Source organism: Suricata suricatta, chromosome X (assembly GCF_006229205.1).
Source record: "Suricata suricatta isolate VVHF042 chromosome X, meerkat_22Aug2017_6uvM2_HiC, whole genome shotgun sequence".
NCBI lineage: Eukaryota > Metazoa > Chordata > Mammalia > Carnivora > Herpestidae > Suricata > Suricata suricatta.
Window position 1 is genome coordinate 96,711,515 of NC_043717.1, and position 14,049 is coordinate 96,725,563.

General features: G+C 42.9%; 1 protein-coding gene across 1 annotated transcript in view; it reads left to right on the plus strand.

Moving 5' to 3' along the window:
- The first annotated feature begins 8,480 nt into the window (after positions 1–8,480).
- ADGRG4 (adhesion G protein-coupled receptor G4) overlaps positions 8,481–14,049 on the plus strand; it is a 98,277-nt gene continuing 92,708 nt past the window's right edge. The window contains exon 1 of the mRNA XM_029930531.1: positions 8,481–8,550. Coding sequence (XP_029786391.1) covers positions 8,481–8,550 — 70 coding nt within the window. The remainder of the gene's footprint in view (positions 8,551–14,049) is intronic.

The window sequence follows — 14,049 nt, forward strand, 5'->3', positions numbered from 1 at the left end:
TGTGGCAAGTCTCAAGGATTCCAGCACTCTAGCACTGGGGCTTCATTTGTATCAACACAGCCAATCTTGTCCTTGATACACTAGGACACAAAGAACCTGAAAAGATGACTTTTATCTCTCCTAGGAGTCCAGAAAGGTGGCTGAAGGAGAGTAACTTTGGTGCCACAATGGCCTGAATTGTAATTTCTACCTGGGATGGGATGCAAAGGGAAGAGATGGCTCAGGGAAGACTTCACAGAAGACAAAAATAGCTGGGTTGACTCTTGAAGGATGAGTAGGAAATCTTTAGGTGGTCAAGGGGCGGGGGTGGGGGACAGGCTGTGAAAAGAATCTTCTAGGCACAGGGTGCCTGGGTGGCTCAGTTGGTTAATCATCTGAACCTTGATTTCAGCTCAGGCCATGATCTCATGGTTTGGGAGTTCAAGCCCCACAACAGGCTCTGAGCTGATGTTATGGAGCCTGCTTGCGATTCTCTGTCTCTCCCTCTATCTTGGCCCTTCCCCTGCTCATGTTCTATCTCTCTCTCTCTCTCTTTCAAAATAAACTAAACATTAAAAAATAATATTCTAGGGGCCATTCGGTGGCTCAGTTGGTTGAGCATCCAACTTTGGCTCAGGTCATGATCTCACAGTTTGTGGGTTTGAGCCCCAAGTCAGTCTCTGTGCTGACAGCTCAGAACCTGGAGCCTGTTTTGGATTCTGTATGTCTCTTTCTCTCAAAAATAAATAAACAAACATTAAAAAAAGAATATTCTAAGCAAAGGGAACAACATTTGCAAAAGCACAGAAGAATAAAACAGAATGGGATAGTTGGGGAACTCTAAAAGATTCACTATAGGCAAAGTGTAGGCTGTGAGGAATGAGAACAGTGGGGGATGGAGGGGGAGAAGTCCATGAGGACCAGGCTGTGGAAGGGCTTTCTTTGCAATGCCACAGGTTTGAAAAAATTTTTAATTTCACCATAGTTAACAGAATTCAAAGGAACCAAAGTTTATATGTCAAAGTCCTAACCCGCAGCATGATGGTATTTGGAGGTGAGGCCTTTGGGAGGTCAGGAGAGCTTTCCTGCATGGGATTAAGAGAGTTTATAAAACAGATCCTGAGAGCTCCCTTATTCCTCCTGACATGGAAGGAGACGATGGCCGTCAATGAATCATAAGGTGGGCCCTCATCAGACATTGAATTGGCCAGGGTCTTAATCTTGGACTTCCCAGTTTGTAGAACCATGATAAATCAATGTCTGTTGTTCCCAAGTCACCCAGTCTATGGTATTTTGTTATAGCATCCTCCAAAGAAGGAGGAATGGGATATTTACACAGACTCTAAGTATTTTTCCACACATCACTTACGAATTACAAGTAGAAAAATTAGAACTTTCCAGTGGAGAAATCTGGCGAATGCCATCTTAACCAAGTTATCAAAGTTAACATTCTCAGTAATAGGACAGAGTGACATCCTGTGTGTCCTAATGTGATGTGCCTAGGACACAACATCATTCCTGGGCTATTCTTGCCAGAAATATATAACCTGAACTCTGAGGGAAGATTAGACAAACCCAGATTGAGGGACATTCAGTGAAATAGCCGGACCACACACTTCAAACAATGTCGACATCATGAAAGTCAAGGTAAATCTGAGGAATAGTTCCAGATTAAAGGAGACTAAAAAATAATGGTAGCTAAAGCAGCTTATCATCTAAATTGCTCATGAATCAGAGGGGAAGACCATGATAGATGTCATTAGTGAGACAGTTGGCTAAATGAATGTGGACCATATAGGAGATACTATTACCTCAAGGTAAATTGCCCAATTTTCATAATTATACTGTGGTTGTGTAAAAAGCTATTCTTGTTCTCGGGAAAATGCCAGCTGAGATGTTCAGAGTAAAGGGGCACCATGGTTCCAATGTACTCTTAAGTGTTTCAGAAATAAACGTAAAGAGGGACGAGGCAAATGTGGCAAAATGTCAACAACTGCCTTTTTCTAACAACTCTTCTGAAAGCTTGATTTCGTTTTGAATTCACAAGTTTGGAAACACTCTGCATGGGTGGCTCTCCATTTCTCTAGAGTAAAGCCAAAGTTCTTGAAATGGCCCACCAGAGCGTGTGTAATTTCGCCATCCATCATGTCTCTTATTCCTTCTCTCCCGGTTGTCCCCTTTGCTCGTTCTGCTCCTGGGACACTGACCGCAGGGCTGTTTCTAGAACATCTGAAAGTAAACTTTGTGAGGAGAGAGAGGTTACCTGTTTGGTTCACGGCTGAAGCCCCAGCATCTTAGAATATCCAAGTGTTCTTGAGTAAATGAATGCTGTTGAGCTTGAAAAATAAGTTGCAGAAGAAAAGCTAATAACAGCCAATACTTATACGTTTATTAAGTACCATGCAGTGCTCTAATGCTTTACAGATATTATCTCATCAAAAGTTTTTTTTTAACTTTTATTTAGTTTTGAGAGACAGAGAGAGACAGAGCATGAATGGAGGAAGGGCACAGAGAGAGGGAGATACAGAATCCAAAGCAGGCTCCAGGCTCTGAGCTGCCAAAAGAGAGACCGACACAGGGCTCAAATCCATGAACCCTGAGATCATGACCTGAGCCAAAGTTGGATGCTTAACTGACTGAGCCACCCAGGTTCCCCAAGATATTATCTCATTTATACCATAAAACCATTAGACATGGACACTATCATTATCATCATCATCATCACCATCATCACCCCCATTTTGCAGATGAAGAAACTGAGGCAGGGAGACAGGAAGGAACCCAGACAGTCTAGTTTCAGAGTTGTTTTTACTAACTACTCTGCTGTGCTGCCTCTCTCATGGTACAATACCTTTTATATGATATTGGAAAGCATGCACATTTATGTGATATCTAAAAACATGTTGTTAAAGGATGTCCACATATGTAGCAAACGTATGACGGTAGGATGGGAACAACAGCCAGCAGGGAATCAGCTGGATGGTAGCATTTAAGGTGGCATGCAGACCTCATCAAAATAGTCCTTGAAAATCTCTTACTGGGGTGCCTGGGTGACTCAGTCAGTTAAACATCTGACTTTGGCTCAGGTCATGATCTCGTGGTTCTTGGGTTTGAGTCCCCATTGGGCTCTGTGCTGACAGCTCAGAGCCTGGAGCCTGCTTCCGATTCTGTGTCTCCCCCTCTCTGCTTCTCAACACTCATGCTCTGTCTCTCTTTCTCTCTCAAAAATAAGTAAACATTAAAAAATTTGAAAAAACTCTTAGCAAGTACCCAACACAGATGATTTATTTTCCCCTAGCATTGGACCCTTTCACTGTGTCTACAGTTGAGACCTGAACTCAATAGCTGGTTTGCGATTTGGGTCATGGTGTATGTAAATTTCCAGACTCTCAATTGGCCTGGTGGGATGCTCACATCAGGAAGGGGCAAGGGGGATGGTGACAACAGGGACCTGCACCAGAGTAAAGATTTCTTCTAGTGTCTGAAACGGGGACAGAGTCTCAATAAGCCCAGCCCTCTCTCTCTGTGGGAGGACAAGTAAATCAGTGAAGCCTTATGAGCTATGGAGACCTTTGAGTTTCCGGGTATGGATGACTCATCAAATCTTGTGACAGCCTTTTCTGGTGTTTATCAACTCCTATCCGCAGTAACTGCTTCTTTATGTTTAACTCACACCTCCCACTGCAATTTCAGTCCATTTCCTATTTCTCTCTGTACTTCTAGAAAACAGATGCTCAACTTTCTCCTTCTAATCTTCCAGACAGTGGACGACACCCACTGAAACCCTTCTTCCTCAGGTGACATTTTTTCTCAATCAAAGGGGTCCAGCCTCTTCATTTTTCTGTACATGTTTCATTTTCCAGTAAATCATTTCATTGGCACTACATTGGATTTTTTTTCAGTGAGCTCGACTCCCAACATGCATCTTAAATTCACAACCTCGAGATCAAAAGTCGCACGCTCTACTGAGCCGCCCAGCACCACATTGGATTAAAAAAGTAATAAACATGAGTATTTTGTTTTGAAAAAATAACACTTGCAAATGATGAGAATTTGAATAGAAGAAAAGCACATGCAGAGAAATGTAAGTGTCCCTCCCATCTAAGTCCTCTCAGTCGCCTTTTCTAGAATCAACCCTTTTCACCAGGGTCTTCTTCCAGAGAATTTAAAAAAATCTATTTATTTTGAGAGAGAGAGAGAGCAAGCAAGTGGTGGAGGGGCAGAGAGAGAAGGAGAGAGAGATTCCCAGGCAGGCTCTGTGCTGCCCGTTCAGAGCCCAAGGTGGGGCTGGATCCCATGAGCCTCAAGATCATGAGCTGAGCCAAAATCCAGACTTGGACGCTCAACTGACTGAGCCATCCGGGCGCCACCAGAGAAGTTTCTTAACAGAAGCAGGTACATAAGAATATGTTCTTCTCTAAATTCTCTTGCAGTTTCAATAAATGTGCCTGAAGCATCTATGTGTCAGGCGCTGTGCCAACTCCCGGGGCACGAGAACAGAGTTGTGTTTACCTGTCCTCAGTAAGCACACGATTTAGTAGGGGTGAAAGGCATAGTCATGCATGCATTCATTTATCAGATGTAGAATGAATGTTCTCTATGTGCCAGATAGTGTGTGAGCCACGGAATAACACGGAAGTCCTGTCCTTCCAGAGCTCATAGTGGTATGGGGGTAAGGAGGAGGCAGACAAATGAGCAGGCCCCCTGTGAAAAATAAATCAATGCCAAGAGAGTGCTAAGATGACCCTTGGCAGTTGCCCCATGCCCCCTTGTAAGCTGTGTGGACCATGTCGGGAGCAGGCCACAAAAGCTTAGCCTTGTGCGTGGTGGGAAGAGAAAACAGCAGCATTCAAGGCAGGAGCAGGGGCCCTGGGATCCCTGCCAGCCTCTGGGCTGAGCCCTGCACACCCAGTGTCTCAGGTGATCTTCACAGGGATGCGAGGTGAGTGCCATTAGCCACCTTGTACAAATGAGGACACCGGAGGCTCCAGAGATGTTAAGAAACTGGCTCTAGGAGCGCCTGGGTGGCTCAGTTGGTTGAGCGTCCAGCTTTGGCTCAAGTCATGATCTCACACTTAATGGGTTCAAGCCCCACGTCAGGCTCTGTGCTGACAAGCTCGGAGCCTGGAGCCTGCTTCAGATTCTGTGTTTTGCTCTCTCTTTGTCCCTCCCCTGCTCATGATCTGTCTCTCTGTCTCTCCAAAATAAATAGATCTTAAAAAAATAAAAAATAAGGTGATGAGATCTTAAAAAAAAAAAAAACTGGCTCTGTATCACACAACTGAGAATCAAACACGAATCTATCTTTCAGGAGAGCCCCAGCTCTCATCCACCATACCACTAACAGTGTCTTGGCTTGGGGGTGAGTAACGGATAATTCTGATGCATCCCATCCTTCCCCTTTCCCCTGTGGAGAGCCACTGGCCTGAAGGTAACAGGTTGACTCAGTCTGTTATTAAACTGAATTTTTCCATTTAAGGTGTGAGATGGAGCGGAAAGTGCATTGGCCTGGGAACCAGGAGCCCTCTGTCATAACTCCTGCTCTGCCTCTCATAATCTCTACGACCCTGAGCAAGTCATTGTCCCCTCTGAACTTAGGGCCCTGACCTTAGAAATGCAGAATCTGGCGGGGATCATCCCTGGATGCTTGATGGGATTTGCTGATATTTCCAAAGGGCTGTAATGACCCCTTTTGGAGCAAAAACTACATCCCCCTCTTGAGAAAGACACAAAACCAGTTCTGTAAATCTCATTTCAAAGCACTTTGAAGAATGGATCTGCAGCGAGGGTAAAAAGCTGGCTCCACCTTACTGACGTGTGAGATGTGAACATGCTGATACTTCCTTGGCCTCTGATTTCTGCTCACAGTTCTTTTTTTTTTTTTTAGTTTTTATTGTTAATTTTGAGAGAGACAGAGCATGAGCAGGGGAGGGGCCGAGAGAGAGGGAGACACGGAATCCAAAGCAGGCTCCAGGCTCTGAGCTGTCAGCATAGAGTCCAACGTGGGGCTCAAACTCACAAACCATGAGATCATGACCTGAGCCAATGTTAAACGCTTAACCGACTGAGCCATCCAGGGGCCCCTCTGCTCACAGTTCTGAACACTATCCCCCATCCCCATTTTCTCAATAAAGTGAAATGAGCCTTAGTTAACTCAGCAAATACTGGTTTAATATATCCAATTTAATTTAAGTGATAATCAACTAGCAACTGCAGATAATCCTTAGCGAGCACTGGGAAAGAGCCCTCAAATTAATGGGTAATTGCAGGTATGTAATAACCTGAGAACTTTGCTCAGGCTGATTTCATGCTCGGAAGAGCAGCCCCATGAGGTACTGCAGCCCACAGAAACACGATCTGCCCTGATCCATAAAGCTAAGAGCTCAGAGGCTGAGTTGATCTAGAAAAAAAGGTGACTGAGGCATGGCCAGCTGATAATGAGCCTTCCTGCGGTTTGCTCTTTCCATTTCACATCAAACGTAGGGATTTGGAGACCAGATCTGGTCATTCATAAAGTCAGTTCTCCTTCTGGACCCCGCAGTGACACAGGGTGGGAAGTTGGAGGAATCCAGCTCTCAGGTAAGCATTTTCCCTCCTCTCTTCCTCCCTCCCTTCCTTCTGCCCTACCTCCTTCTTTCCTTCCTCCTCTCCTTCCTTTCTTCCTGCCTTTGAGTTTCTTTTAATTGATGAAAATAACACATATTCACCACAAAAGAACCAAACTGCATGTAATTGTATGAGGTATAAAACAAAGGTCTTTAATGTCTACCCTTTCTTTCTCTTTCTCTTCTTTTCCTCCTTCCCTTCTTTCTTCCATTTTGTAAAACTATACAAGTAATGCATGCTAAGAATAAAATACTCAAAAAGTACAGAATGGTATTAGGCATAGAGGAAAGCTATCTAGTATTCTTTCTTGGTTCCTATTTTATCTTCTTCCTCTCTCCCTCCCTATCTCCTTTCCTTCCATTTAAAAATTACATAGGTAATTTTTATGATGATCTATGATGATCATAAAAGAACCAGACAGCACAGAATTGCATGGTATATAAAGGAAAGTCCTCAGTGCCCATCCCTTACCCCGCACCCACCTTTTCATACCCGACAGACAGAGAGCCTTACCTAACTCCTTTTAATGGCTGCATAGTATTCTGTACTGTGTCCTGTGATTTTTTTATTGGGTGTCAGGTAAGTTTCTGAAACATACATTGAAATTGTTATAAAAGTTTAGAAGAAACGCAAGAAAGATATAAATTGGATTGTTTGCTATGGAAAATTCCATTTTATAGATAGCAGTCATATCCATTTCTATAGCACTTTATACTTTGAAAATTGCCTTTGAAATATCACCTTATTTGATCCTCATCTATAGCAGCTCTGGGAAATAGGCAGATTATTATCTCCATTTGTACAGATAAGGAAACTGAGGCTCAGGGAAACGAAGGAACAGAAATACAGTCTCACAGTCTGGTCCTCCTACAGCATGGTGAATTTAAGCTGCATTTCATCTTGCAAGTCATAAAAGATCTAGACAGTCCCCCACTCCTAAGCTTGTAGTTTAGAAAATCCATCCAAGTCATACAAATTCCCTTATTATTCTAATGAGAATGGCAGTAGATCACTTGGTAAATAGGAAGAGCGGTATTAATGGCTGGCACTCATCACGAGCCCAGGATTCATTTGGTTTCCCAATTGGCGTCTGTTACTTTAAATGCAAAGTGAGTCTACTCACTCCAAATCCCACTTAGAAGTGGAAAGAAATGCAATATGTTGCATTATCCTATAGGAAAAGAAATGTTTCAATCAGAAGTAAACCACTCAGAAGTGCATTTTATTTAAAATCAGAAAAGGCCCATCCAGACCCTACTGCCAAGCTTCTATAGTATATTCTGTAAGATTTGTAGTGGTAGCACCATTTTGGCTGGAGAAAGGGGATTTCCAGTGTATTCCCCAAATAGACAGCTTGAATTACACTTTTTTTTTAAGGAGAAAAGTTGGGTAAATGAAGGAGGTGATCAGGTTTCTTTAAACAGATCTGCTTTAAAAATAGAAATGATTTCATGAGTTACCTTTGCCAGTAAAGTCTTGTGTGGTGCTTTCTTCAAAATGTTTAGGACCATTACAATTGCAAGTTGTTGGGTTGAAGTTGTGTGCATTAAGATGGAATGCATCCCCTTTTGTAATTAGTACATTCAATGTCTGTCTTCCCTTCTGGGATAACGTGTCTCCCCAGCACTATTTCCAGCGTGTAACTCAGGTTCTGACACATATAAGCACTCAGTCCATTTTGTTGGAAGGATATGCAAATACACCAATCAGTGAGATTTCAGCCAGGCAGCGTAACTCAGCGAAACATCTATACTGTCTGGTGGACATGGCTTAAAGCAATAGGAAAAAGCCTTGCATTGGATGGGAAGGAGAAATGTGGTCACATACACTCGGAAATCATTTGTTCTAAATCTCAGCTGGGCATATTTCTGACTTTTTGAACACAGGTTCACACAATGAAAGAACACATCCTATGTCAGAGGCTTTATGGATTGATTCTTATGCTGAGTTTTATCTTTCTCTCAGGTAAGAAAATGTACTTTTATGATTTCCTTCAACGTCTTGTAGGACAGTAGGTTATGGAAATGAACCATTTGCAAAGTTGAGGGGCTGCCTCTCAATGGCTTGCTTTGGGTCAATGAGGCTGCAGGACAAGTTGAAACTTCAGTAAAGGAATCCATTCACTCAGATTTGTGTAAGACTGATAGAAAACTGGCCTCAAGTACACAGTAGTTTGGATGATTATCCTTGACATTTTTTTTTTTTTTTTAAAGGAAGTGGCCTCCACGCCCAGCGTGGGACTTGAACTCACCACCCTGAAATCAAAAGTTGCATGTTTTACAAACTGAGCCAGTCAGGCACTGTCTTTGACATTTCTTAATGCAACTCTGAAATGCCATTTGGTGGCTAATGCACCCCTAATAGAAGTTTTCAGTTTTCTTTTGGGCTGTTTTCTCTCATGCAAAATGCTTTATTTAAAGTTCCCTGGGAGCATGATGATGTCATCTTTCTTTCTTCTCTTTTAAGATACATATTTTATTTATTTTTTTAAAATTTTAATGTTTTATTTATTTTTGAGAGAGAGAGAAAGAGAGAGAGAGAGACGGTGTGAGCAGGGGAGGGTCAAGAGAGAGGGAGACACAGAATCCAAAGTCAGACTCCAGGCTCTGAGCTAGCTGTCAGCACAGAGCCTGATGTGGGGGGCTCAAACCCACGAACCACGAGATCATGACCTGAGCCGAAGCCAGACGCTCAACCGAGTGAACCACTCAGGTGCCCCTTAAGATACATATTTTAAATCCAACAGTTTTTAAAATTGTTTTATACGGTCACAATTTTTTTCTTTTACTTTATTTTATTATGTATGTATTATATATTTATTTTATTTATTTTATTATGATATCATCTTCATCTCCTTTACATGGCCGCAATCAATCATAGAATATAGATGGGGAAACTGAGGTGTGCCAGAAGCTGGTCACTGATTCACAGTGATCTGTTCTGGGGTGGCCCAGACGGTGCCTAGGCTGCGTGGCAGGAGTGGAGATAGATTCTTTGTTTTTTTATTCTGCAGGGAATAGCTGATTAAGACAATTGAACGGAAGTAGCTGGTAATTTGGAGATTTCAGGAAAAAGTTATTTTGGAAAGCTATAACTTTGTCCATATTAAGTAAATTCAGTTGATAACATTATTCATTTAGCACATCAGTCTATAGCTAAAAGGTCATACATGCCAGTGAGCGACAATTCTTGATGAAATAGGCCTGGGGTTTAATTTGAATAGCCCTCAGATTGAGTGCTAATCTTCTGGAAAAATACCAAATCATCACCACCATCAACAACAAACACTGACTGGCTTCTTGCTGTGTGCAGGGCCTGATGGGAAATGATGTTTCTCATAATAAAGCTTGAAATGGGACGTATGGGGCACAGCGGCGGCTCTGTCACCTGGCCTTGACTACCTGCTCAGATGTTGATTTGTCTTTCCCTGCCTGTTTCCTCAAAGGCCAGAAGCTGTTTTCCCCATTTCTTTATCCAAAACATACAGCACAGGACTTGACCCACAGGTTAGGCACTCAGTACATAGGTGCTGATTTAATACATTTGTTTAATAAATTAATGCAATTTGAAATTATGCATTTTTGAACTCCTGTTTGGTGGTGGTATATGTGACACCAAATCTGAGTTGTTTTTTTTTGAGGGGTCATGGAGCATGAAATAGAGGCATCTAGGAATGGAGGGATCTAGAAGTCTTTACTATAGTCATGAAAGAAAAAGTAGGTGAGTGTGTTGTATCTGAAAATTATAATGAATTTGTGAGGAATGTCACTGGTCAGTGGAAATTATGATAGATGGGCAGATTTTAAACCTAAAGAAGTAATTTTATTATTTTTAAATTTTATTTCACATTTATGTATTCTTGAGAGACAGAGTGAGACAGAATGTGAGCGGAGGAGGGGCAGAGAGAGAAGGAGACACAGAATCCAAAGGAGGCTCCAGGCTCTGAGCTAGCTGTCAGCACAGAGCCTGACGCAGGGCTCGAACCCACGAACCATGAGATCATGACCTGGGCCGAAGCATTCACAAGGTTTTCCAGACTAAGTCTCAATGGGTCAAGACAATGGTGTTTTTAGGTTTTCAAATAATTCATTCTAATTGTTCTTCGATTGGTGAAAATCTCATCATTTGCTTCCTGGGGGGTGGGGGAAGATTCTATCCTTGAAACAATGGCTTAACTAAGGTTCCATTCCCTTCAGGCTCCAGATGAGTCACCAGCTTCCCAGCTGTGAGGGGCATTGTGGGATAGAGGGCTAAGGGCAACACTAGATCAGGCACAAGAGGACTCAGGTGGTCTAAATGTATGGGCCCAGAGTGTGGAGCAGGCGTGGGGGTATAGCTCAGTGGTAGAGCATTTGACTGCAGAGTGTGGAGCAAAACCATGTTCCTGGAAGAATACCAAGGGCCAAGAAGAGGAAACCAACTCCATCTGACATCTAAGGATTGAGAGCAGAGCCAGCAAGAAGGGATGAAGAGAGGTCAGGGACTGAATAGTTGCAGAATGGAGCTGGAGAAGAGGAATAGTGTTGAAACAGACTCCTTGCTGGTCTCCCTGCTTCTACTCTTGCTCTGCTAGAACCCATTCTCAACACCGTGGCCAGAGCAATCCTTCAATGTGTCAAGTCAGATCATGTCACTTTTTTACTCAAAACCTGCCAAGACATTTCCATGACAATTAGAATACAATTAAAATTCTTTGGAAAAAAAAAGTGCAGATCATTTTTTTTAAAGTTTATTTATTTTGAGAGAGAAAGAGAGAGAAGCAGGGGAGGGGCAGAGAGAGAGGGAGAGAGAGACAATCCCAAGCAGGCTCTGCTCTGTTAAGTGAGGAGCCCCGAGGTGAGGCTTGAACTCACAAACCATGAGATCATGACCTGAGCTGAGATCAAGAGTCGGGTGCTCAAACAACTGAGTTACCCAGGTTCCCCAGTTCAAATTCTTTAATAAGACTTAAAAAAAAAAGCACTGCATGATCTGGTCTCCCACTGCATGTTGGGCCTCATTTCCTACCATGCCTCTTCTCTCACTCCACCCCCAGACACGCTGGCTGCCTTCTTATTCCTTGAACAAGTTAAACACAGCCTTACTTCAGAGCTTTTACATATGCTATTAGCCATGTCTGGGTCACTCTTACTCCACATCTTTGAGCACTGCTCATAAAAGCTAAAAGGTAGAAACAACCCAAATGTTCATTAACAGATGAGTCAGTAAACAAAATGTAGTCTATCCATATAATGGAATATCATTTAGCCGTCAAAAATAATGATGTACTGAGGGTGCCTGGCCGGCTCGGTTGGAAAAGCGTGTGACTCTTGATCTCAGGGTTGTGAGTTTGAGCCCCATGTTGGGTGTAGAGATTACTTAAAAAAAATCTTTAAAAAAATGATGTACTGATGTGTGCTGAAACACGGATGAATTTGGAAACATGCAAAGTGCAAGAAACTAGAAACAAAAGGTCACTTAGTATGTTTCCATTTATATGAAATGTCCAGAATAGTCATATCCATACAGACAGAAAGTAGATTACTGGTTGCCAGCCGGACGGAGGAGGGAAGGGTCGTTGACTGATTAATGGATATGGGGTTTCCTTTTGGGAGGCTGAAGATGTTCTAGAACTAGATAATGGTAATGGCTGTACACCATCACGAATGTACTGAATGCCACTGAGCTGTACACTTTAAAATGATTCAAACAGTGAATTTCGTATTATGTGAATTTTCTCAATACAAATAAAACGGTGTCTGACACTCCCAGGGCTGTAACATAGCCATTTAAATGAGGCTCGTGACAAGTTCTTTCCTACCACGGGAAATACGTATGTCATCACACTACATGACAAAAGCAGGGTACCAAATTTTCCATACACTACAATCTCGGCCACGTAGAAATAAACAAAACCCGCACACAGAAGAAAAGAAATGCCAAAGGAAATTTACCAAAATGTTTTTTTTTGTTTGTTCGGTTTTTTTAAATTAATTAATTAATTAATTTTTTATAATAGTTTATTGTCAAATTGGTTTCCATATAACACCCAGTGCTTCTCCCCACAAGTGCCCCCCTCCATGACCATCACCAAAATGTTGTCCCTGGGTGGCAGGCAGGACTCTGGCGGACTTTGTTCTCCTCTTTCTACTTTTCTAAGACTTTCCATTTATTTTTTCTAAAAAGCATGGACAGCATCACTTTTATAGTGGAAGAAATAGCTTTTTTTTTAAGTGAGGAAAATAATACATGTAATTTAAAATAAAAGAAACCAGGATAGAGGCAAGGAGGGAGACCCAGAGGAGATAAATCAAGAGGGAACGCACTTCAGCGGAGCAATCATGCAATTTGGGCCTGAAAATTGCCAGGGAACAGATGGCAGTGTCCTAGCAGACATCTGCAATGGATAGTTAAATCATATGCAAAGACACAAGTGGCCTTTGAAGCCGGCCCTTAGAGAGGCCAAGCGGAGAATGCTGCTCTCCAGGCCAAACAGAAGGGCAAAGCCCTTTGTCCCACCTCAACACAGCCTGGCCCCCTGCTGGGGCCTGGGGGCTGCTTGCCTGTGTGAGACTACAAAAGAGGTTTGGGAGAAGAAAGAGACTTCTAATAATGACAGCCGTGAACATGACAGCTGACATTTACACGGGGCTTCCCGGTTTATAAACAGTTCATACGCAAAACCTAAATGGCAGTTATTATTTCGCTCTCTCTCGTAATGGCCCTGTGAGGACGGTAATTATGATTCCTGTCTTACCACGGGGGAACGAGACACACAGAAGCGACATGGGTGTATTGAACAGGCACACAGTGCTCACTAAAGGCCACTGTCCTAATTGCTTTCTCGTGCGGTAATTGTCCACGTTCATGCAGTGAGTAAGAGGCAGACCTAGGACTCAGAGCTGGTTCTTTGGACTCCACGACACGCCAACTTCTGCTCATATCTAAGTAGAATGTATCTCTGCCCCCAGAAACACAAAGTCTCCAGTATGGCCACAGGTGGTTCTATCTATCTATCTATCTATCTATCTATCTATCTATCTATCTATCTATCTATCCATCCATCCATTCATCCATCCATCTTTATTTTTCTGATACAAATTTAAGACACGACTGTATAAAAAGTGCAAATATTGGGGGCACCCGGGTGGCTCAGTGTTGTGTCTGAGTTTGGCTCGGGTCATGATATCACTGTGAGTTTGAGCCCCGCCTTGGGCTCTCTGCTGAGCGCAGAGCCTGCTTCGGTCCCTCTGTTCCCCCCTCTCTCTCTCTCACACACACTGTCTCTCTAAAAAATAAAACTAAATATTAAGTGGCCCCTGGGTGGCGGTGCCTGGGTGGTTCAGTCAGTTAGGTGTCCAACCTTGGCTCAGATCATGATCTCACTGTTCCTGAGTTTAGGCCCCACCTGGGGCTCTGTGCTAACAGCTTAGAGCCTGCAGCTTGCTTCAGATTCTGTGTCTCCCTCTGTCTCTGTCCCTCCCC